The sequence below is a fragment of the Lepidochelys kempii genome, chromosome 9 (assembly GCF_965140285.1).
Source record: "Lepidochelys kempii isolate rLepKem1 chromosome 9, rLepKem1.hap1, whole genome shotgun sequence".
Taxonomy (NCBI): Eukaryota; Metazoa; Chordata; order Testudines; family Cheloniidae; genus Lepidochelys; species Lepidochelys kempii.
Window position 1 is genome coordinate 61,376,614 of NC_136388.1, and position 22,664 is coordinate 61,399,277.

Here is a 22,664-nt window from a genome sequence, read left to right on the forward strand (position 1 = left end):
TTCACTTAGGGTAGCAGCTTCTGTTCAACCCCAGGCTCCCTTACAGGCAAACTGGAGTTGCAAACAGTAGCCCACAGAGCTAGCTGAGGTATTTATTTTATTTTGAACTTACAGGCCTGTACTCTGTAAGACACTGACTTCAACAGTTAGCATAAAGCTTGAGGCCTATGAAGTTTGGTACAGGTAAATGGCCTAACGGTCACCCCTAAGTTTTGGGGAACTGGGAACAGAGTATGTAAGGGGGAAATTTGTCCATAACACCACCAGCCAACCACAGGAACATGAGCTAACACCAGCTTTTAGATGTTTTAGGATGGGAACATCTGCAGATGTCTGACCACAAGACTGCCATGGCAACAAACTGATATATATGATAATGAGATCATTAATATACTAACCTATAGGAGAGGGGTACCCCAACATTAGAAAGGTGAGGAAACACAAACAAGGAAGAGGGGAGAAACCCCTACTGAATATGCATTACATAGAGTGGCATAAGCATATAATATATTATACAAGTTGTAGCCCATCCTATGTGAGGGGTGAGAGAGAGATGGGAGGTGCCAGGATGATGGCCACTGATGATGAGGAAGGTGATGGCGATGAGGAAGATAATGGCTAACATTTCAGGGTGTTCTGGACGGGAAGGGTGAGTCTGTGGATGTGCAGATGGACATTCTGTATTATCTCCACTTACCTTGCAGGGTTAGAGTTTGGTACTTTGCTAAATGTATTAAACTACTGTAAATATAGAGGGGTTCCTAAAGTCTGAGTGTTGCAGCTGTGCACAGCGAGGCTCCCCACTGCAGAGTGATTTCAAGAATACTCGGCCTGATGTTGGGCCAAGAACGTGTCAAACCTCAGAGCGATAAAGTGGGGAATTTTTAAGTAAAAGGGTAAACAGGATGACCTGGGTAATTATAGTCTTGTCTTGTCTGACATCAATAGCTGGCAAGATAACGGCATGGCTGATATGGGGCTTGATTAATAAAGAATTGTAGGGCAATATAATTACTGCCCATCATCATGGGTTTATTGAAAATAGATTCTGTCAACCTATATATATATATATATATATATATATATATATATATTTAATGAGATTACAAATTTGGTTGATAAAAGGTAATAGGGTTGATGTCATTTACTTGGACTTCTGTAAGGCATTTGACTTGGTACCACAACATTTTGATTAAAAAATTAGAATATAAAGTTAACAAGGCATATATTAAATGGATTAAAAGCCGACTAACTGATAGGTCTCAAAATGTAATTGTGAATGGGGAATCATCATTGTGTAGGCATGTTTCTAGTGCAGTCTTACAGGGGACAGTTCTTAGTCCTACGCTATTTAACATTTGTGTCAACGACCTGGAAGAAAACACAAAATCACAACTGATGAAGTTTGCAGACAACACAAAGAGTGGGGGAGTTGTAAATGATGAAGAGGATAGGTCGCTTGGTAATCTGGGTAAACAAACAATATGCATTTTAATATGGCTAAATGTAGATGTATATATCCAGGAACAAAGAAAAAAATTGTTACCTACTTTTCTGTGATTGTTGTTCTTTGAGATGTGATACCCATGTCCAATCCACTGTAAGTGTACACGTGCCTCATGCAGAATTAGAGAACTTTTCCCCTCAGCGGTAGCTGTCAGGGTGGCTTGGTGCAGATATAAGGGGACAGAGCCACCCCAGTGCCCCTCTGTTCCTTACAGGATAGATTCAATAGAGAGGGGAAGGAGGGTGGGTCGTGGAATGGACACGTGCAACACATCTCAGACAACAAGAAGTATGGAAAGGAAGGTAACCATTTTTAGTCTGAGTAATTGCATATGTCCATTAAACTGTAGGTGACACACGAGCAGCTACACATGGAGGCAGGCTTGGAGTCTACCTGAACAGCAATTGTTGCTCTCTGAAATGCTGTCTGAAACTGGTGGTATTGCTGGACTGATGGGAAATGGCATAATGAGCAGCAAAGAGATACACTGATGACCAAGTCACCGCTTTGCCAAGGTCTCATATAGGTACGTGCACCAGGAAACCTGCCAAAACTGCTTCCAATCTAGTCATGTGACCCAACACTTTAGCAGATGGTGCAACATTAATTAGTAACACAGACAAATGCAAGAAGAAATCCAGGAGGAAATCCTCCGAGTGGAAACCAGCTGGCCTTTCATTCTGTTCACAACTGCAACAAATAACTCTGGTGAGAACTAAAGGACCTGGTGCAATCCAAGTAGAAGGCTAAAGCTCTTCTCACATCCAACAAATAAAGTTTCTCCTCATCTGTGTGTGTGTGTGTGTGTGTGTGTGTGTGTGTGTGTGTGTGTGTGTGTGTGTTGGGGGAGGGTGGGGGGTGTTGCGCTTCGGGAAGAAAGTTTGCAAATAAGCTGCCCAGTTATTGTGGGAAAGGAAACCACTGTTGTCAGGAATTTTGGGTGAGGGCAGAGGTAAACTTTATCCTTATGGAGAACTGTATAAAGAGGCTCTGAGGAAAGGGTCTTAACTCACTCACTCTCCTTGCTAAGGTTATTGCAACCAGAAATGGTACTTTCACAGAGAAATGGAGTAGGGAGCAAAACGCGAGAGTTTCCAAGGATGGTCCCGTTAATGTTGCTAGCACCAGGTGGAGATCCCATGGGGGAACAGGTTCTTGCACCTGTAGGTATAACGTGTCTAACCCTTTTAGAAATCTGATAGCTATGGGGTTGGAAAAAAGCAGTCTATTACCTACTGAAGGGTGGAAAGCTGAAATAGCTGCTAACTGTACTTTAATAGAACAGTCAGACCTTGATGTTTTAGGTGCAACAGACAGCCCAAAATGTGGGTGATGGAAGCTTGCACTGGAGAGACCAGATAGAAAAATGTTTCCCTTTGGCCAGGTAAGTATGCCTAGCTGAAAGCTTTCTGCTACTCAGAAGCATTTCTTAACAGCTTTCGAGCAATCCCTTTCCAATTGGGTTAGCTATGAAGCATCCACACTGTCAAGTGAAGGGCTTGCAGGGTGGGATGGAGCAGATGGCCATCGTTCTGAGAATCACATTTGGAGCCAACAGGAGAGGCAGAGGAGCTCTCACTAACAACACTAGGAGGGTTACCAAGGCCACCCTGGTGCTAATAGTATGAGATAATTATGGTCCTGTTTGGTCTTGAACAAGACTGGACAGTGATGGTAACAGAGGGAAGGCATACAGCAGGGAGTTCTTCCATGGTAGTAGGAAAGTTTCTGCCCACGACCCAGGCTGTGACCCCTGCCGCCCCCTGACAGCAGAATTGATGGCATTTCCTTTTTTCCTTTGTTGCAAACAGCTCCATTTGGGGAGTCCCCCCGCAGCTAGAAGTGGCTGGCCACATCTGGACATAGTGACTATTCCAGCTGAGTGGAGAAGGACCTGCTCAGGTGATCTGCCAATGTGTTCTGCTCTCCTGGGAGGTGTAAGCAGCTTTGAGGTGAAGGGAGCGGTGATGCAGAACTCTCCTGGCACAGTTGCGATGAACGTGCCCCTCCTTGTCCGTTTACGTAGAACATAGTTGCTGTGTTGTCTGTTAATACTAGCAGCTTCTCTCTCACAATATGTGGACAGAAAGCCAAGCACGCTAGACGGATTGCATGTAGCTTCCTGATGTTTATATGAGTCCTCAGACCCTGTGAAGACCACAAACCTTGAGTTTGCAGAGTTCCCATGGTTACAAGGAAAGGAAGGGAACTCCTATACAACCTGTCCAAGTCCAGAGAGGACAGAGTTACCTCTGGATGATGTCTGCCTAGATAAGGTCGATTGGGACCATACACCAATGCTAGCCATTCCTGAAGCCTCCTGAGGCGTAGTCTGGGAAGCTGTACTACATAGGTACATGCTGTCAGCTGCCCCAGGAGTCTGAGGACTGTGCGCTGTGGTAATGGACTGTGCTTTCAGTTCCATGCCCAGGCTATGGAGCGCTTGGAACCTTGACTGAGGTAGAAACGCTTTGGCTTTCGTAGAACCTCTGATCGATTCTGGAACCTGTGCAAAAAATAGAATGTATTTGTCCAGACTGAGCAATTGCAGGTGGACTGGATGATGGTCATGCTGCAAATTACTTGAGACTCAGACTGGGCTCTCATGAACCAGTCGTCCAGGTAGGAGAATACGTGATTCCCCAAGATCCCAAAGGTACGCAGATACTGCCACCGTGCTCTCTGTGAAAACATGAGAGGCTGCTGAGGGGCTGGATGGCAGCAGTGTGAATTGGTAGTGGGCTCTATTCACTAGGAACTTGAGAAACTCCTGGTGCCTGGACAGATCACTATATGCAAATAAATGTCTTAAGTCAAGGGCAGCATACCAGTCCCCGTGTTCCAAGGAAGGAAGGATGGAAGCTAGGGTAACCATGCAGAACTTTATTCTCTTCAGATGCTTGTTAAACTCTCTTAGATCTAAGATAGGCCTAAGACAGTCTTTTGCTTTGGGAATAAGGAAATAGTGGGAATAAAACCCTCCCCTGTGAGGAACAGAGGAACTTGCTCTATGGCCCCTGCTAGAAGGAGAGATTGGACTCCTGCTGAAGAATGGTCTCGGGAGTGTGCTCCCTCACAAGGGACAGGGTGGGAACGGGGGATAGAAAGGAAAGGAGTATTTCAGATCCACCATGCTTAGGACCCGCTATACTCCTATCTGATGGGAGTCCAAGTATGGAGGAAATAGAATAGATGGTTGGTAAAGCTATATGGGTAGGAACAGATTGGTCTGTTGCCCTAAACAAACTGTCAAACTGGGCCGGTGGTCGAGAGGAACTTGCTGTAGCCAAGGAGAGGGGAGGTCATCGCCTCATGTAATTCCTGAACACTTTTTCTTGGCAGGTCTTGGGGCCAAGGTATAAAGCACTGATATCTATGAGATTGCTGGGGCCAGATCTGCTTCCTCTGTCACCCATGTACAGATTCCGAGAAATTTCAGAGTTACCCTGGAATCCTTTATGCTATGTAGTCCTTCACCTTCAAAGGGCAGATGTTATTGGATGGTCTGCTGTACTTCAGGAGGGAAACCGGAAGACTGCAGCCATGAACATCTACTCACAGGTATGGTAGATGCCATAGATCGAGCTGCTGAGTCCATCGCATCCAAACTGTCCTGGCCACCAGCTTGCCTTCCTCCACCATCACACTGAACTCCTGCCTGGGGTCGTCCAGTAGCTTGTCTTTAAACTTCATGATGTTCTCCCACAGAGTGAAATCACAGTGATGTAGAAGAGCTTGCTGGTTGGCAATTCTAAGTTGCAGCCCCACATTAAATAAAGTTTACCATCAAGCAGGTCCAATCTCTTCAACTCCTTCCCCTTTGACGTTGATTGTCAATACCCATCTCTCCAATTCATTAGCTGCCGCCACCACTAAAGAACCTGTGGGAGGATGAGAGTAGAGGTGTTTGAAATCCTTAGAAGGGACATAGTATCTCCTCTCTGCCCATTTTGCCATAGGACGGAGGGAAGAAGGGGTCTTTCAGAGCCAGAATTGCTCCGTTAATCGGGAGTGCTGCTCTGGAGAGCCCCATCAAAGCTAATACATCCACTAGTTTGTGGGATTTCTTGCAGACCTCTTCCGAGTGAATGTCTAACAACAAGGCCACCCTTTTAAACAGTACTTGGTGAGCCGGGCAATCTTCCAGTGGTGGTGAATCACTCACCATTTCCATAACCTCATCTGGCGATGAAGACGACACATCACAATGCTGAGGCAATGACTGGTCTGTCTCTTGTGGTGGAGGAGCTGTCTCAGTAAATTCCAGCTGCTCAGTCCTGGTCCTTGTTATCGGAGAATGCTGTCTGCAGAGCTGATGATCTCGGTGCACCCTCAAGTAAGTCAACTGATATGGGTGAGCAGAGGTTCTAGCAGGGAGGCACACCCCAGTGCCCAGAAACACTGGTACTGAAAGGTTGATTAGTTCTCTAGCAGCTACATACTCCTCTGCCATAGTCAGTACTGGAATTGGGTTTTGAGTTTGATGTCTTGCATAGGAACTTCAGGGGTCAGCCTCAACAGACCTAGCACATGTTCCAGTGTCTACTATCCCCCCTTTCTAGATGAGGAATGCTTCCCTTCAGTCTCTTCCAGAGTCTGTGTTTCTAGATGGCCTTGGTACCATTGATCTTGCTGAATGGGGTACTGATTTGTCTCTTTTCTTCAGTACCAGAGACACAGAACGAGGTGCTGAAGACATCTCTGGTGGTGTGTGCCGTACCAAAGGTGCAGCATTTGGAGTATGTTCTGAACCTGACAGCTCTGATGGAGAGAGAATGCCACCTCCATAAGGAGACACTTAAATCTCGCTGCTCTCTCTTTTTTTAGAGAGATGTGGGACTTTTGTCACAGATGTGGGACTCCTCCAAACATTTTAGGCAGCTGGGGTGGGGGGGGTCGCTGATCAGCACTGGCTTGGCACAAAACAGGCAGAACTTTAAACCCCCCAGAGAATGAAGCATGGCTCCAGTACTGGTCCTAGTACCAAGATTCTAATTTGGTCCAAAATGGACCTAAAACTAAAACCTATCACTAGCACTAACTATGCTCTTTACCAAGCCAACTACTAAGAGAACAAAAATGATATACAAAGAGTGAGGGAAAAACTCACAATAGCAAGACCAGACGTTCTCCAGCAACCATCACTGGTGGTCAGAAGGAACTGAAGGAGAGAAGGGGGTGGCTCTGTCCTCTTATACCTGCATACAGTGGTGCACAAATGGCAGAGGGCACTTGAGCTGCCCCAACAAGTACCACTGAGGGAAAAAGTTCTCCAATAACTGTACACGAGGGGCGAACACATACAGTGGAATGGACACGTGCAATTACTCCAAGAAGAATGTAGGCCATACTTACAGGATGGGGGACTCTATCCTGGGAAGCAGTGACTCCAAAAAAGATTATCCATCATGCCCAAAATCACCTGAACATGAGCTTTCAGTGCAATCCTGTAGCCAAAAGGGCTAATGTGGTTCTTGGATGCATAAACAGCGAAATCTCATGTGAGAGAGAGGTTATTTTACTCTGTATTTGGCACTGCTGTATTGGGCGTGACTGCTGCAGGAATACTATGCCCAGTTCTGGGGTCCACAATTCAAGGAAGATGTTGATAAACTGGAGAGGGGTCAGAGAATAACCATGAGAATGATTAATGGAAAACATGCATTAGCGTGAAAGATGCAAAGAGCTCAATCTCTTTAGCTTAAAAGAGATTAAAGGATGACTTGTTCCCAGCCTATAAATATCTGCATGGGGAGCACATATTTGATAATGGGTGCAGTTTTATTATCAGAACTCTGTGTTGTGATTTTTAAGCACACATTTGAGATTCTTCTCCCCCTCTTATTGCATAAATTCCTCCATCTGAATTTGCAGGATTTTAGCCAGAATTGAAGAACTGCCCTCCTAAAGCCAGCAAAGGATGGTAGTGCCAAGCACCCAGGGTAATACCGTGTGAACGTGTGCACTCAATCCCAGGTGGTAGCTCTGCAGGCTGCTAGAATGTGAACGTTAGCGGAGCAGACAACACCACTGCCCTCACCCTAGTGGAGCAAACAACAAGTGACTAATTTTTCCACAACAACTCACATCTTTAGGAAAAAGGCCTTGAATTTAGAAGAATCTGGTTTTATTTACTGGTGCAAATGTTAGAGTTCTAGATTACTGGAAATATTCACAAAGTACTCAGAACACAGAGTCAGCACTCCAAGGCGGGGAGAGCTCTCAGCCTGCAGCATGTGTGTCCCCACTTACACCGATGCATCCCAGCCAGACGGGTCTTGGAGCAGGGGTTCAATCTTCATGGATGTTGAAGAGCTTCGCTACTTCATTGAGGTCGGCATGTTCCTCTCCATCTTTAATGATCTGAGGAGACAGAAGAGGGTGTTGAGGGCTGCACACACTATGTATGTGGAGTCCATATTTCTAGTTGCCATTAGAGGGTTTCCTACACTTCTTCTGAACCACCTATTACTGGCCACTACTGGAAACACTATAACTAGGTTAGATAGACCAATGGTCTGGTCTGCTGTGGCAATTCCTATGATCCATTCAAAAAGACAGTACCCTGGCAAGTAAGGATGCCTGGCAAGGGATAAAAATAGGGTTACTCTCCCTACAAAAATAGCTTGTCTACCTATTTCCCAGCTGGCTGTAAAGACAGGACAAAACATCGCAGGTGAAGGTACATTAGATTCTAGTACTTAGCCATAATTTCCTACTATGAAAATTTATTCTGCTGCTCTAATATGTACGGTTGCTGCCGACTCATACTGCATACATGACACTTGGTGAACTCAAGTGCCCCAACCACTCATCAGTAGAGAGGAAACATCTGACCTTTCGAGCAATTGGCATCCGGTTGAAGATGTTCCATAAGACAATTCCCACCACCACTTTGTCCCTGATGTAGAAGATGACCCCTTTGCCATAGTCTTCTCCTTGCTTTGGAACTTGAGGTGTTGAGGGAGAGCTGGCAGAGATGGTAATCTCAGAGGCTTCTGCTTCTGTTTCACTTTCTGAGCGGATGCCAGTCCCTACAGCAAAAAATCCCGGGAGAGTCACACACTGGAAGTGTCATGCAAGACTGAAGCTTTTAGTCTGCAAGGCAAAGCCTGTTGAAAGAGCTCTGAATTTCCTATCCAGACCATGCCAATAGCTGCAATGTTGCAAAATACAACGCACCACTGTGAAGAGGAGATGTGTCCTGGGTGAAATAAGCGTCTTTAGACAAGAGAGTCACTTGTCCGTTAAGTGTAGCCTGTAGAAAGTGCGTTACGATTTTGTTTGATATGTAACCATTTGTTTCCAAGACCCCTACTCACTATCTCCGGAATTTTTAGTCTTTAATGATAAACTTATTCTTGTTTTCAGAGTGCTGTGATGTTAAGCAAAGGGCTGATCCTGAGTGGAATCATGGTGTGTACAGTGACCCTTTGGGAACAGCAGACCTGGTAATTCTGTGAGCAGCCAGAGTTAGGGGCTGGCTATCACAGGGGAATGCTTCAAAGGGACTCAGATGCACCTATTGTTACCCTGCAAGCTAAAGAGCTGGCAGAGCCCAGAGGAAAGTGCTTGGGTGGCTAGCAGGCTGGTGTCAGGGAGCTGACACCCAGCCAAGCACAAGCAAGTGTCCCTGACGTTGGAGGCAGGAGGTAACAAAGGTGGTTCTCAGTCCTGGATACTGAAAGAGCCACCACAGCAGCATCCCCAGTATTGCTAGCCAACAATTTTTATACCAAGGTGAGTCGCTAAACTGTGTTCCTACATCTCCCCTCCACCCCCAAAACCTTTGGTCGGAGCTCACCCCTTGCAGCAAAACGACCTACCTTCTGGTGGAAGAAGGTTGGACACTGCTTCCTGCATGAGGCAGAGGAGATTCAAGCTGAAATGCTCTCTCCTTTGTTTAGGCTGATAATGCCGTCCCCAGATGCACAGATCACTGAACCTGACCAAAGGTGCACCGACACTGCCTAGAACTCACCCACAAGGATGCTGCTCCCCTCTCCAGAGTGGTGTGGCCAGAAGCACACTCTGCAGTCTGGGCTGGAGGTGAGCCAAGTTCAAAGGGCAGGTGTCTCCTGATGCTCAGCCACCCTGCACAGTTCTGAAACCCCTGCCACGGGGGAGCGGAGTGACTGCCTTCAATACATGACAACCTTCCACGTATTACCACTCTACAGACAGCTGTACAGCCTCCAGCAACGCCGCTCCCCTACCTGACTGCTCCGTTGCAGACTTCGGTGTGTCTTTTGCAGTTGCTTTAGCAAAAACTCCTACAGTGGGCAAGCTACTGTCTACAAGGCCAATGGCTTCATATCCGACATCAGGACCCAGGTCACTCCTAGCAATAAACAGAAACAGACCGTTGCAGTGTCCCAGTTTGAAACCTTAACTAGCCATTTAACAATTTGATTGATTTAAAAGAAACAGGAGGCCACAGAACACGCAATTTCTCCAGAACAGCTTTGAGCCGAGCTGGGTTACCTGGTGTGCAGAATACAAGAGGTGCCAGCCAGCACCTGCAAGACCTTTGGCTGCACAGCTCTCAATGCAGGCATTCAATGGACAAGTATAAATCTAACCCAACAGGGGAGAGGGAGATGGCCTAGCAAACTTGCCTGTTACCTCACAGTGAAATATTGCAGTGCACCATCCCCTACAGAGCTGCTTGGCAATCAGCTGTGCTTCTGGATGGCCAACTATACAGGATTTATACAGCAAGCGCCATGCCACGGTACCTGGTCTGGCAACATAGCAAGGCACTAGGGAATAACTTTTAGCCACTACACATTGACAAATGCTGAGCTAGACCCAGTCTGGCTCCCCCGTGGGTTAGTACAGTTAAAATAGAATGCTTGTAGGATGCTGCATGTATTAATCCTACTTAGAACAGCTGCTCCCATGGTACAAGGTAATGTTTAAACATTTGCTCAGACTGTAAATCCCCCCAGGCAGGGGAGAAGCATTGTCCAGTGTGAATTACTCATTCACCACAAGAGGTGTTATCCCCTGTCCATCACAAAGCACTACTGTGTCCAAACGGGCCATTGTAGAATAAGGACTTTGTTGATTGTTTCCCCCACAGCTCTGAGGAGGGGACATGCCCAAGCCCTCATCCCATCCCAGCTTGAACGCTGGGGGAAGGGAATAAAAAGGCCTGTTAAGGAGAACTGATTATTCCTTTGCTGCTTGAACTCTGAGGGGTGAGTTTCTTAGCCTAGACAAGGAGTCCCCAACAGCTGAGCTTAGGTGAGCCCTAAAGGACATCTCAAGTTTTTTTAAATTACAGAAGTTTCTATCATCATTTAGAATGGAAGGCTAACGTGTGTGTGTGTGTGTGTGTGTGTGTGTGCGCGCGTGCGCGCTGCTTTAATCTTGTAAATAACTCATTTCTTTTTCCTAGTTAATAAATCGTTAGTTCATTACAATATTAGCTACAAGTGCGGTCTTTGGTGAGAGATCTGAGTGCAAGTGACCTGGGTGTAAGTCCTTTGGGACTGGGTGTAAACTGAATATTATTGTGATTTTTGGTGTAAGGGACTATCTATCACAAAGGCAAGCTTTAGATTGGTGTGCCCAAGGGGACTGTGTGAGACTCCATGGTAAGACTAGTATATTGGGAGTTCACACTTGTTACTGGAAATCTAATTAAAGAACATACAACCAATTTGGGGCTTGTGCCCTGCTCTGTGACAGTCTGCCCTGAGGCTGACACTCATGCTTGTGAGCCACTCCGGACAGCGTGACAAAAGGTATACAGAAAGAGGGAGTAAAACTACCAGAACATTGACTGATGCCAATATGGCTTAGCAGCTCCTGTCATGTTTTCTCCAGCTAATCTTCCACTCACAACAGCATGATCATGATGCTCCACGCGTCTTCTGCCTAGCTTGATATCGTAGAAGCAGGCAGCATCTCCTGCCTTAAAGAGAGATGCACACAATGAAAAATGGACAAGAGAAAAGGCAAGTTAAAGAGAAAAAGAACGATGGGAGATATTGCCCAACCATAAAGGGAAAGAAAACAAAGCGTTGCAGGACTGCCTCCAATTTAGCAGGTCTCCATGGCTTCAGCACTCATGCCAGAACAGGGAAAACTAAGATAGTTTTGTGGTCATGCTGATTGCACTTCAAGGAGGTTTGGATTCCCTGCCAAAGGGACCTTTGTGTGTCAACACAGGACTCCTCTGGCATTAGGCAAAGAGGTGAGGAGGTTACTGGGATATGCCAACTCCTCATGCACACAGTGCTCATACTTGTAAAGTAGAAGTTTGCCCACAATTCTTACTACAGGAACAAGGCATGCCAGCAAGTGTGCATTAATGAGATACCTAAGATTGCTGCTCTCTGCATCTTACTTGTATTGTCAGACCACAATTCACCTAAATTGGGTTTATAATCACAGTTCTACATACATGCTTACTCATTGCAACATAAACAGCAGATAAAGAAGCATCTTCCACCTACACACACTTACCACCCAGATGTTAGAGCGTGCCTGCAGCTCTGCATTCACCCTGAACCCTCCAAAATCAGAGTCTACCTCCAGGCCAGCAGACTTTGCTAACTCCACATTGGGCTCCAGGCCCACCGCTGCCACTATGTGATCGGTCTCCACCTGATGGAGAGAGAAATCCAGACTGGTTACACTATTCGTTCCTTTTCCACATGGCCAAGTGTCTGGCTCGCTGCCTGCGCCTGGCATTTACCTTTCTTCCATCCTTCAGTTTAATTATCAGCTGGTTCCCACAGACAGAGACGGACTTCACCACAGCATTGGGCATGACATTAACACCCTCTGGAAACAAAACACAGAACACTCAGCTGGAGGCCAGGGGAGAAGAGCAGAGATTTCAGTGGAAGCCAAACTATGTGGTGCAGACACGCAAACGAAGTACCGCTTCTTGATTGTACCGGGCAGAATTGCGGATGGCTCAGCAGCTAAAGGACACTGGCTTCTCTTTGTTGTACACAGGATCCACAGAGTCCAGAGTAAAAGTGTGAACAGAAAGGAAACCAACTACAGTAGAGCCTCAGAGTTACGAACTGACTGATCAACCACACACCTCATTTGGAACTGGAAATACGCAATCAGGCAGCAGCAGAGACCAAACAAACAAAAAAAGGCAAATACTGTACAGTGTTAAACGTACACTACTAAAAAAAATAAAGGGAAAGTTAAAACACATTTGACAAGGTAATAAAACGGTTTCTGTGCTTGTTTCATTTAAATTAAGATGGTTAAAAGCAGCATTTTTCTTCTGCACAGTAAAGTTTCGAAGCTGTATTAAGTCAATGTTCAGTTGTAAACTTTTGAAAGAACCACCATAACGGTTTGTTCAGAGTTACAAACCACCTCCATTCCCAAGATGTTTGTAACGCTGAGGTTCCACTATAACAAGTCTGAAGAGGATTGTTTAGAAACACACGATCTACAGCAACAAGTGTTTGTCTGTAAGGAGATGCAAATTACGTGCACAGAAACCTGCAGGGATTGGGACCTCTTTGTTTTCCAGTCCTCAGGCACTATAATGGATACATAGGTTAGATATTGCTCCATTCCAGCCAGGTCCACAGACCTTACAAAGGATCTTCCAGGACCAGTGGAAGGGAAGCAGAGCAGCCTTTTCAGTCACTAGGCCCTCTGGCTAAGCCCCATGCCCAAAAGCCCATGAGCTCTATACTGCCTCCATAGCAGGTTGGGTAATCAGTCCTCTTCCTTCCTCCACCCCAACCCTCGAGAGCACAAGAACTTATTCTCAATGGAAAATGCCAAAGAAGAAAAAGGTACTTCAGACCCTTCAGGGAGGGACAAACAGGGTCTTGCTTTCCCAAGGCGGGAGGCTGGGCAAGATGTGTTCCCTCTTCCACAAGCTTTGCTCCAGGCTATATGGCTGAGGCACAAAATGAGAGGCAGGATCCCAGGCTGTGGCTGTTGTGTTTGATGCAGCTCAGGAGAGGGGTGGGATGTCAAGTCTTGAAGCCATACTTTGCTCCCAGAATGCTGGGGCCACCTGCTGGTCTCGTTCCTGCCACAAATTAGAACAGCCTCAGGGCCATTACAGAGATCGCCATGGACAGGGTACTCCGGCCACGCCCCCTGCACAAGTGGTTGGGAGGACGGGTGCTAGAGGAGCCACCATGCCGGCTCTGTGGTACCCAGGAAATCCTCAAGCAGCCAGGTAAGCCAGCTTTAGGGCTGTTTTGTGCCATCTAAATAGACGAGTGGTTCTAGCCAAAACACGTCCTGTTCTGCTCATGGGTTGCTAGGCAACGGACTTGTGCCTCTTCTGCAGCAGAAATCCCCTCTCAGCATTAGGCAAATGCTCAAGCAGGACCCCCTCCTCTGGAGTGAAGGGACACTCCTCAGAGGGGATGCAGGGAGAGCCAAAACTCCAGCCATAGCTCCAGAGCTGCATGGAAAGGAGCGTATGATCAGGTCCAAGTGAGAAGAACCAGCTAAGCCTAAAACCTAAGCAGATTATAGATTCTACAACACATGCATGAAAGATGAAATCAGTGACACTACCAAAGATTTCAGAGTAGCAGCCGTGTTAGTCTGTATCCGCAAAAAGAACAGGAGTACTTGTGGCACCTTAGAGACTAAGGAATTTATTTGAGCATAAGCTTTCGTGAGGACACCAATTCCCATGGAAGGAGATGTCTGACTAAGAGTTCACTGACGAAAAGGTAGAGGCTCTTCCCTGGGGACAAGCTATGAGACAGCAGTGCTCTACCACCATGAGGTCTGCTGTCATATACTTTACAAGAGTAATACTGGTGAGGATGGATCTACTCTACTGCTCCCACAGGCTACCTCGTAGGAGGAGCAGGAGCTCAGAAGAAAGGAAGGGGTTAAGGAACAGCTTTACCTCGTTTGACTTTCTCTGTGGTCCAGTTGCTCAGGTACTCAGGCAGGACCTTGCCCATGTTGCCGTTCTCTGGGAACATCTGAATCACCTCCAGCCCTGTGGCATGTACTGTGAAGAGACCCAGAGAGCAGCCCCTTTATACCACATGGATAACAAGGAGCTACGCAAAACTTCAGAACACACCCCAAGATAGTTTACCCTGCTTAGACAAGAGGAGTTCAAGTCCTTTCTTACTGCAATTTCCTAGACACAAATCACTCTAACCCCATGTCCTGGCTTCCAGAGTTTGCATCACGGGTGAGTAACAAAGGGACTGTTTCTGGCCTTTGGGGTCAGACACTGTCTGGATCCCTGACTGGCACCAGCACACACTGTGGGATCAGACACTGGATTTACACACAGACAGGATTGTGTTAGCCTAAAACAGTCTCAGTGGTGTCCATTTAACTGCCCCGACTGCCTGAGGGGGGATTACATGCACGCAGAGAGGCCTGTTCCTTGGGAGACCTGCAGAGGTTAGGTGAGGAAGATATTCAAGAATCAGAGTAACAGCCGTGTTAGTCTGTATTCGCAAAAAGAAAAGGAGGACTTGTGGCACCTTAGAGACTAACCAATTTATTAGAGCATAAGCTTTCGTGAGCTACAGCTCACTTCTTCAGATGCAAAACCCAAACCAGCAGTGTTGGGCTTGTGCTCACAGGCCTTTGGGAGAATTACTGGAGTGGGGCTTCATTTACAAGGCAAACTTGACCCTTTCCACAAGGAGCACTGATCTCCAAATTTACTCAAACCCGCCTGCTATTCCAGACAGCAAGTCCAAAAGAGCCAGGCTCAAAGAACTGGGAAGCACTTCAAAATGCACTGGGGCCCTGGACTACTGGACCATTAGCGAAGGAGATGTCTGTGGGGCAATGGAGAGCCTGACAAGTCCACACAGCCAGCCAAGAGTTCATGTAATAATGCATCAGACCACTACAGGCAGGCAGACAGACATCCGTTCTGCTAGCCAACTGCCTTGACAGGCAGGGAACCCCAACCCCCAACTTCCCTTTCCAAAATAAGACCAGAGGTGGGTGGAGAAGAGGGAAGGACGTAATCTGAGGGTTTGTTCAAACAAACCCTTAGCTCACAGCAAGCTGGGGTGTAAATCTACCCCGCACTAGCCTGCTGCATGATGAGCGTCTATGTGGACCCTGCTGCCATGCACTAAAAGTTCCCTAGTGCACTTTCACCTACCTTACTTTGAAACACGAGTAGGTCAAAGTGCACAGAGGAAGCGTTAATTCGCAGCAGCAGGGTCCATACAGACAGGCAGGCTAGCAAGTGGTAGAGTCACACCCTAGCTTGCTGTAAAGCTAAGTGTTTGACTAGACAAGCCCTCAGATTTTTCTAGCTTGGGTCTCTCCGGGGTTTCTTGACATGTGTCAGTCTCACATGTGTTGCCTCGTGCAAGAGACTGAAGCAAGCAGCCTGGTGCAAACCACTCACCTTTTCTTCCCAGAGCACAGGCCAGCTCACTACCCAAGAAGCCGCCGCCAATAATGGTGATGGACTTGACTTCTCTTGAAATCTTTTCTAGAGCTCTGAAGTCCTCAATCTGTAAGAAGATTTATTTCCATTTCAGATGCCCCAGTCAGTGACAACAGCAGAGAGCATTTTGCTCCAGATCCTGCCTCCAAATGATTTGTGAACATGAGGAAATTGGTCCCACACTCTCTGGGCTGAGTCAGCTGTACATACTTCCCCTTCTGTACTTTCAGCAGTAACTCTTGAATTTCCACTGCAGTCTGATTTGATCCACCTGCAGAGATCCAGAGCACAAAGAGATCCTTCCCACTCCCGGGGTGAACCATCTCCTCATAACAATTCCCCTCCAGCCAAGAAGCCTAATCCCAATTAACGGTGCTGCAAATGGGCCTCCACGTATCGCCCTAAAGCAACCTCAAACCATGTTGTCCACCTTCTCCCTTCCCCAGCTGAGCATGTCAACCTCACCAGGCGCTCAGCAGGAGTTCAGGACTAAAAGCTGGTCTGCCAATTGGTGGCACACAGCACGGCTCCTTAGCACTGGTTCAGTGACTGAACTAGAAAAGAGCCTCAACTTCCTCCCATTTATATTTCAAAACACCACCAACACTGGGGGGGATGGGTGGGGGGTGTTCGCAGTACTGCTTCCCTTACTTCTGTGCTGCTGTTGGTGGTGATGCTGCCTTCAGAGCTGGGCAGCTGGAGATCGGCAGCTGCTGGCCGGGATGCCAGCTCTGAAGGCAGAGCCGCAGCCAGCAGCAGTGCAGAAGTAAGGATGGCATGGTACGGTATGGTATTGCCACCCGTACTTCTGCACTGCTGCTGGTGGGGCATTGCCTTCAGAGCTGGGCACCCGGCCAACAGCCACTGCTCTCCTGCCATTCAGCTCTGAAGGCAGCACAGAAGTAAGGGTGGCAATACTGTGACCCCTTTATAACTCCCTTTTGGATCAGCACCCCAATTTGAGAAATGCTGGTCTCCCCCGTGAAATCTGCATAACATAGGGTAAAAGCACACAAAAGATCAGATTTCATGGTGGGAGACCAGATTTCACGGTCTGTGACATGTTTTTCATGACCGTGAATTTGGTAGGGCCCTACTTATAAAGCATGCTGCCCTTGATGAAGGAAGAACAGAACTGTATATAGGAAAGGCCTCTGCAAGCAGGGATGAGATGCTTCCCAGGACACATGCACCATACTGGGGTTAAGGAGAGGGAAGCATGAGCCAAGGAGGTAACTTTCCACCCCCCATCCACATTTAGTTACTATTGAAACTGAAATTTCTGTGCACATGCAACGGTCTACCAAAGCTAGCTGGTCACGTGGTTAGTGGAATCTTCCTAGACTTTTAAATCCTCTGCTCTAATCCATCTGGGCCAGACAAGACAGGGGCAGAATGCTTTTGTGCTTATTGCACTGGCCTGGGAATCAGGATATCTTGACTCAATCAATATGGCTGTGGGAAAATAATTTACCCTTATTGTGCCTAATTTGTATCTAATCTAATGATAACCCCACCCTTTCCCTCCTGGGGGTTGGAGTGTGCTCCATTCATTATTGCATGTGAAATGCTTGGGAGATACGAGAAAGTCCTATGCCTAATTTATCTCTAAAATCCTGAAGCGAGGGCTCTAATTTCCTGGGGACAAAGTGGTGGGATGCTAACATAGCTACCCTGTTAGCTTGTTTGTGGCCAGCAAAGCCGTATGAGGGACCTTCTAGTTACTGATTGAGGCCAGTCCCCGATGGGCAAGATCGGTTAAGAATCCGAGTCAGCGCAGAGTTAGCACAGGCTGAGGGTAACCGACCCCATCGTGACAGGCTTCAGAGAGCACACAAGGAAAAAAGCCCCTTGGATTACCTTGCGGAACAGCGTCAGCCTTCGTTGCACATCTTTCCCTGCTCTCTCGATTGCAGGAAGATTCCTTGGGGAACCACCTGATAACAGGAAGAGAGACAACTAGCAACACAACACTCAGATGAGAGCACTAGCCCTCCAGGCAAAGCTGTAGAATCTGGGTTTGGACTCCTATTGCTGCAGAACTTACTCCAACCCCTACCAGACAGACAGACACAGACACATTCATGTACATCTCAGCTCTGTTCAAAACACAGGGTTCAAAAGAAATCAGTATTGTCAAATGGGACAAGGACAATTGACAAGCTCATCAGCGGGTATGAACGACTCTAAAGAGCTCAAAATAATAGAGCACAGTAAGCGTCAAACGTGGCCAAATACAACCCATCTGATGTATTTACACAGCCTCCAGGACATTCAGAACATGAAGAATCTTTGCGGGGGGGAAGTACTCATACGTTTCCAGCCTGTTTGTGAAGAAACTTTTCTAAATGTGCCTCAAGTGTAACCAATGCAGGGATGTCTGCTTGAGTCTGCAGACAGCCTGAAACAAGCATTCAGAAGGATGGACTCCCTTGTCCTCCACTAATCTCACTGGGATGAGAACTATAGCCCATAAAGCAGAGGTCCCCAAACTGTAGGGCACACCAGGGGGTGTGGAGCAAAGTTCAGGGGGGCTGGGAGGGAGTGCCACCCACCAACTCCGCTGCTGACCCTAGTCCCACATCCAGGGCCCTGGCTGCCAGGCCTGTGCGCCCAGGGATCCACTCCTGGCCACTTCCCTGCCCCTAGCTGTAGTCCCAGCCTCGACCCCCTTACCTCTGTATGCGTCCCCCCCGCTCCCGGAGCCATGTCCCCACAGGGTGGGGGGGCGGAAACAGGTAAGCGGTGGTGAGAGAGAAAGTCTGGAGACCTCTTCCATAGAGCTAACTGTGGTATTTATTTCATTCAGCAGTTAACACAAGGAACCTATAGGCCTGTCCCCTGTAAAACATCAGCTTCAGGCCTATGAAGTTTGGCACAGGTAAATGGCCTAATGGTCACCCCTAAGCTTTGGGGAACAGTGTGTGTAAGGGGGAAGTTTGTCCATAATGACACCAGCCAACCACAGGAACATGAGCTAACACCAGCTTTTAGATATTTTAGAATGGGAACATCTGCAGATGTCTGACCACAAGACTGCCATGGCAATGAACTGACATATATGATACGGAGATCATTAATGTACTAACCTATAGGAGAGGGGCGCCCCAACATTAGTAAGGTGAGGAAATACAAACAAGGAAGAGTAGAGAAACCCCTACTGAATATGCATTACACAGAGTGGCATAAGCATATAACATATTATACAAGTTGTAGCCCATCCTATGTGCAGGGTGAGAGAGAGATGGGAGGTGCCAGGACGATGGCCACTGGTGATGGTGAGGAAGGTAATGGTGATGAGGAAGATAATGGCTAACATTTCAGGTTGTTCTGCAAGGGAAGGAGAGAGTCTGGATGTGCAGATGGACATTCTGTATTCTCTCTACCTACCTTGCTGGGTTAGAGTTTGGGACTTTGCTAAATGTATTAAACTACTGTAAATATAGAAGGGGTCCTAAAGTGTGAGTGTTGCAACTGTGCACGTCGGGGCTCCCCCGAACAGTAATTTTAATAATAATGGGGCTGATTTTGGGACAAGAACCTTTCAAACCTCAGAGCGACAACTGGGAATTCTTAAGTAACCAATATAATACATACATAATCTGTAGATGGGGCTATTTAACTCTAAACCCTTACAATGACACCCTGAATGTCAATGTTAGCCATTTCAGTGCTAACCATTTTAGTGGAAGGGAGTGGGAACAGCTTCAGGGAGAAAATTGAAGGGAGAGAGAAAAGAAGGAAAACTAGGAAAGAGGTAGAGAAAGCCAGGAATGAGAATTGGGAAGGAACAGAACACACGGCAGAAAGATGATTTTCCCACTAAGTAACACTAAAGGTGGCAAGGTACTGAACAAATAATAGATAAGGTAACAACAAACAGTTTTGTTACCACCTAAAGATCATATTCCACACTTACCATGAGGGGTGAGGGTGGGAGGTTGCACAATCATGGGTGATCTCCCATAAACTCTGTCCTAATGTCACACCCTGGCCCACTGACCATGATAAAAAAAGGGAATCCAGCCCTCTCCACCAGATGAGTTTGCAAGCCGGGACTAAGAATCATAGGCTATAGCAGCAGTGCCCCACTACAGAGGGGATCGGAGCTAGATTCTCCCCATCACTCCTCAGGCAGGCAGGACCTTGAGCCTTGCTTGGCACTCAGAGCCTTATCATAGAATACCAGGGTTGGAAGGGACCTTAGGAGGTCATCTAGTCCAAACCCCGCTCAAAGCAGGACCAATCCCCAACTAAATCATCCCAGCCAGGGATTTGTCAAGCCTGACCTTAAAAAGCTCTAAGGAAGGAGATTCTACCACCTCCCTAGGTAACCCATTCCAGTGCTTCACCACCCTCTTAGTGAAAAAGTTTTTCCTAATAGCCAACCTAAACATCCCCCACTGCAACCTGAAACCATTACTACTTGTTCCATCATCTGCTACCACTAAGAACAGTCTAGATCCATCCCCTCTGGAACCCCCTTTCAGGTAGTTGAAAGCAGCTATCAAATCCCCCCTCATTCTTCTCTTCTGCAGACTAAATAATCCCAGTTCCCTCAGCCTCTCCTCATAAGTCATGTCATAAATATACAGCTACGGGTAGCATAAAATCCCTCCTTTACCTGAAAGGGATTAAGAATATCAAATAACCTGGTTGGCACCTGACCAAAAGGACCAATAAGAGAAGAAGAAGATACTTTCAAATCTGTGGGGGAAGGTTTTGTTTGTGCTCTTTTGTGTGTTCCCTCTTGAGACAAATAAAGAGACCAAGCAGGTAATCCAGCTCCTACTGAAATTATACATCTAAAATTACAGAAATTGTAAGTAATAGCAAGAAAATGCAATAGATTATCTTTTGTTTTAGCTTGTGAATTTTCCCTATGCTAAGAGGGAGGTTTATTCCTGTTTTTTGTAACTTTGAAGTTTTGCTTAGAGGGGGAATCCTTTGTGTTTTAAATCTCATTACCCTGTAAAATTACCTTCCATCCCGATTTTATAGAAGTGAGAAGTGCTTCTTTTACTTTTTTCTTTATGATAAAGTTCTGCTTTTAAGAACCTGATTGGTTTTTAGTATCCTAAAAACCCAAAAGGTCTGGTCTGTGCTCACCTTGTTTACCTATTTGGTAGGTATATTATTCTCAAGCCTCCCTAGGAAAGGGGGTGAAGGAGTTTGGGGGGATATCTTGGGGAAACAGGAACTCCAAGAGGTCCTTTTCCTGTATCTTTGTCTAACTTACTTGGTGGTGGAAGCAATACCGTTCAAGAACAAGGAATAATTTGTGCCTTGGGGAAGTTTTTAACCTAAGCTGATAGAAATAAGCTTAGGGGGTCTTTCATGAGGGTCCCCACATCTGTATCCCAGAGTGGGGAGGGAATCCTGACATATGTGCTCCAGCCCCCTAATCATTTTTGTTGCCCTCTGCTGGACTTTTTCCAATTTTTCCACATCCTTCTTGTAGTGTGGGACTGGATACAGAACTCCAGAGGAGGCCTCACCAATGCCAAATAGAGGGGAACGATCAAGTCCCTCGATCTGCTGGCAATGCATCTACTTATACAGCCCAAAATGTAGTTAATCTTCTTGGCAAAAGGGCACACTGTTAACTCATATCCAGCTTCTCATCCACTGTAACCCCTAGGTCCTTTTCTGCAGAACTGCTGCCTAGACACTCGGTCCCTAGTCTGTAGCAGTGCTTGGGATTCTTCCGTCCTCAGTGCAGGACTCCGCACTTGTCCTTGTTGAACCTCATCAGATTTCTTTTGGCCCAATCCTCTATATTTGTGTAGGTCCCTTTGTATCCTATCCCTACCCTCCAGCGTATCTACCATTCCTCCCAGTTTAGTGTCATCTGCAAACTTGCTGAGGGTGCAGTCCACGCCATCCTCCAGATCATTAATGAAGATATTGAACAAAAACAGTCCTAGGACCGACCCTTGGGGCACTCCACTTGATACCACTGCCAACTAGACATGGAGCCATTGATCACTACCCGTTGAGCCCCATGATCTAGCCAGCTTTCTATCCACCTTATAGTCCATTCATCCAGCCCATACTTCTTTAACTTGCTGGCAAGAATACTTATGTCAGACTTGAAATGAGAACCTCCTTCCCCATATCTTCTCAGAAGTCAATTCTCAGCTTGCTGGGCATGGCTTAGCATGCCTCCCCTGCTGTCCTGTGGCACAGTCAGAGGAGAACAGAGACATCCCATGATTTCCATGGGAGGAGTTGGATTGCACTGGACCAGACACAAATTCCCATCAGGCACATCCCTGTCCATGTAACTGTCCTAGACAAGTCTGCTCGGTTCAAGTCCCCATCAGCTGAAGGGGTCTGTATTACTGTCTCAGAGAACAAAGAACCTTGCCAAAACGGTGTATGACATTACCGTCAGCCCAAGAATTAACATGTGAGGGAAAGACGACACACCACGGAACTAACCTGTGGCAATTAAACATTTATCATAGGATATCTGGGTTCCATCATCAAGTTTCACCACATTGCCTCGAACATCCATATGCACCACCTGCAAGGCACAATGCAGAGAGCAGCTCAGGTTTACATGTCCTGTAGCCCTGATCAGTGGGCATAGGCTTATCAGGCAGAGAAGCCGTCACAGAAGATACCCTAGCTTGAACAAGGTTTCCCTGTAGAATCTCCCTTTTCTGGAGAAAGGGAGCTGAGGAAGGAGCACGGCTTCAGAACTAAACAAGAGGTTTTAACTTGGCCGTAGGTCGAAGCTCAGACTGAACC

At 46.8% G+C, this 22,664-nt stretch overlaps 1 protein-coding gene across 8 annotated transcripts in view; it reads right to left on the reverse strand.

The window, feature by feature from the left end:
• Positions 1 to 7,617: 7,617 nt before the first annotated feature.
• Positions 7,618 to 22,664, reverse strand: part of AIFM1 (apoptosis inducing factor mitochondria associated 1) — a 38,206-nt gene continuing 23,159 nt past the window's right edge. For all 8 annotated transcript variants that reach the window (XM_073360650.2, XM_073360651.2, XM_073360654.2 and 5 more), the window contains 10 exons: positions 22,353 to 22,437; positions 17,769 to 17,845; positions 15,867 to 15,975; positions 14,379 to 14,486; positions 12,216 to 12,304; positions 11,984 to 12,124; positions 11,287 to 11,429; positions 9,724 to 9,848; positions 8,345 to 8,541; positions 7,618 to 7,870 (listed from right to left, as the gene is read on the reverse strand). In XM_073360650.2, the coding sequence (XP_073216751.1) occupies positions 7,799 to 7,870; positions 8,345 to 8,541; positions 9,724 to 9,848; positions 11,287 to 11,429; positions 11,984 to 12,124; positions 12,216 to 12,304; positions 14,379 to 14,486; positions 15,867 to 15,975; positions 17,769 to 17,845; positions 22,353 to 22,437 (1,146 nt within the window). In that variant the 3' untranslated portion in view covers positions 7,618 to 7,798. The remainder of the gene's footprint in view (positions 7,871 to 8,344; positions 8,542 to 9,723; positions 9,849 to 11,286; positions 11,430 to 11,983; positions 12,125 to 12,215; positions 12,305 to 14,378; positions 14,487 to 15,866; positions 15,976 to 17,768; positions 17,846 to 22,352; positions 22,438 to 22,664) is intronic.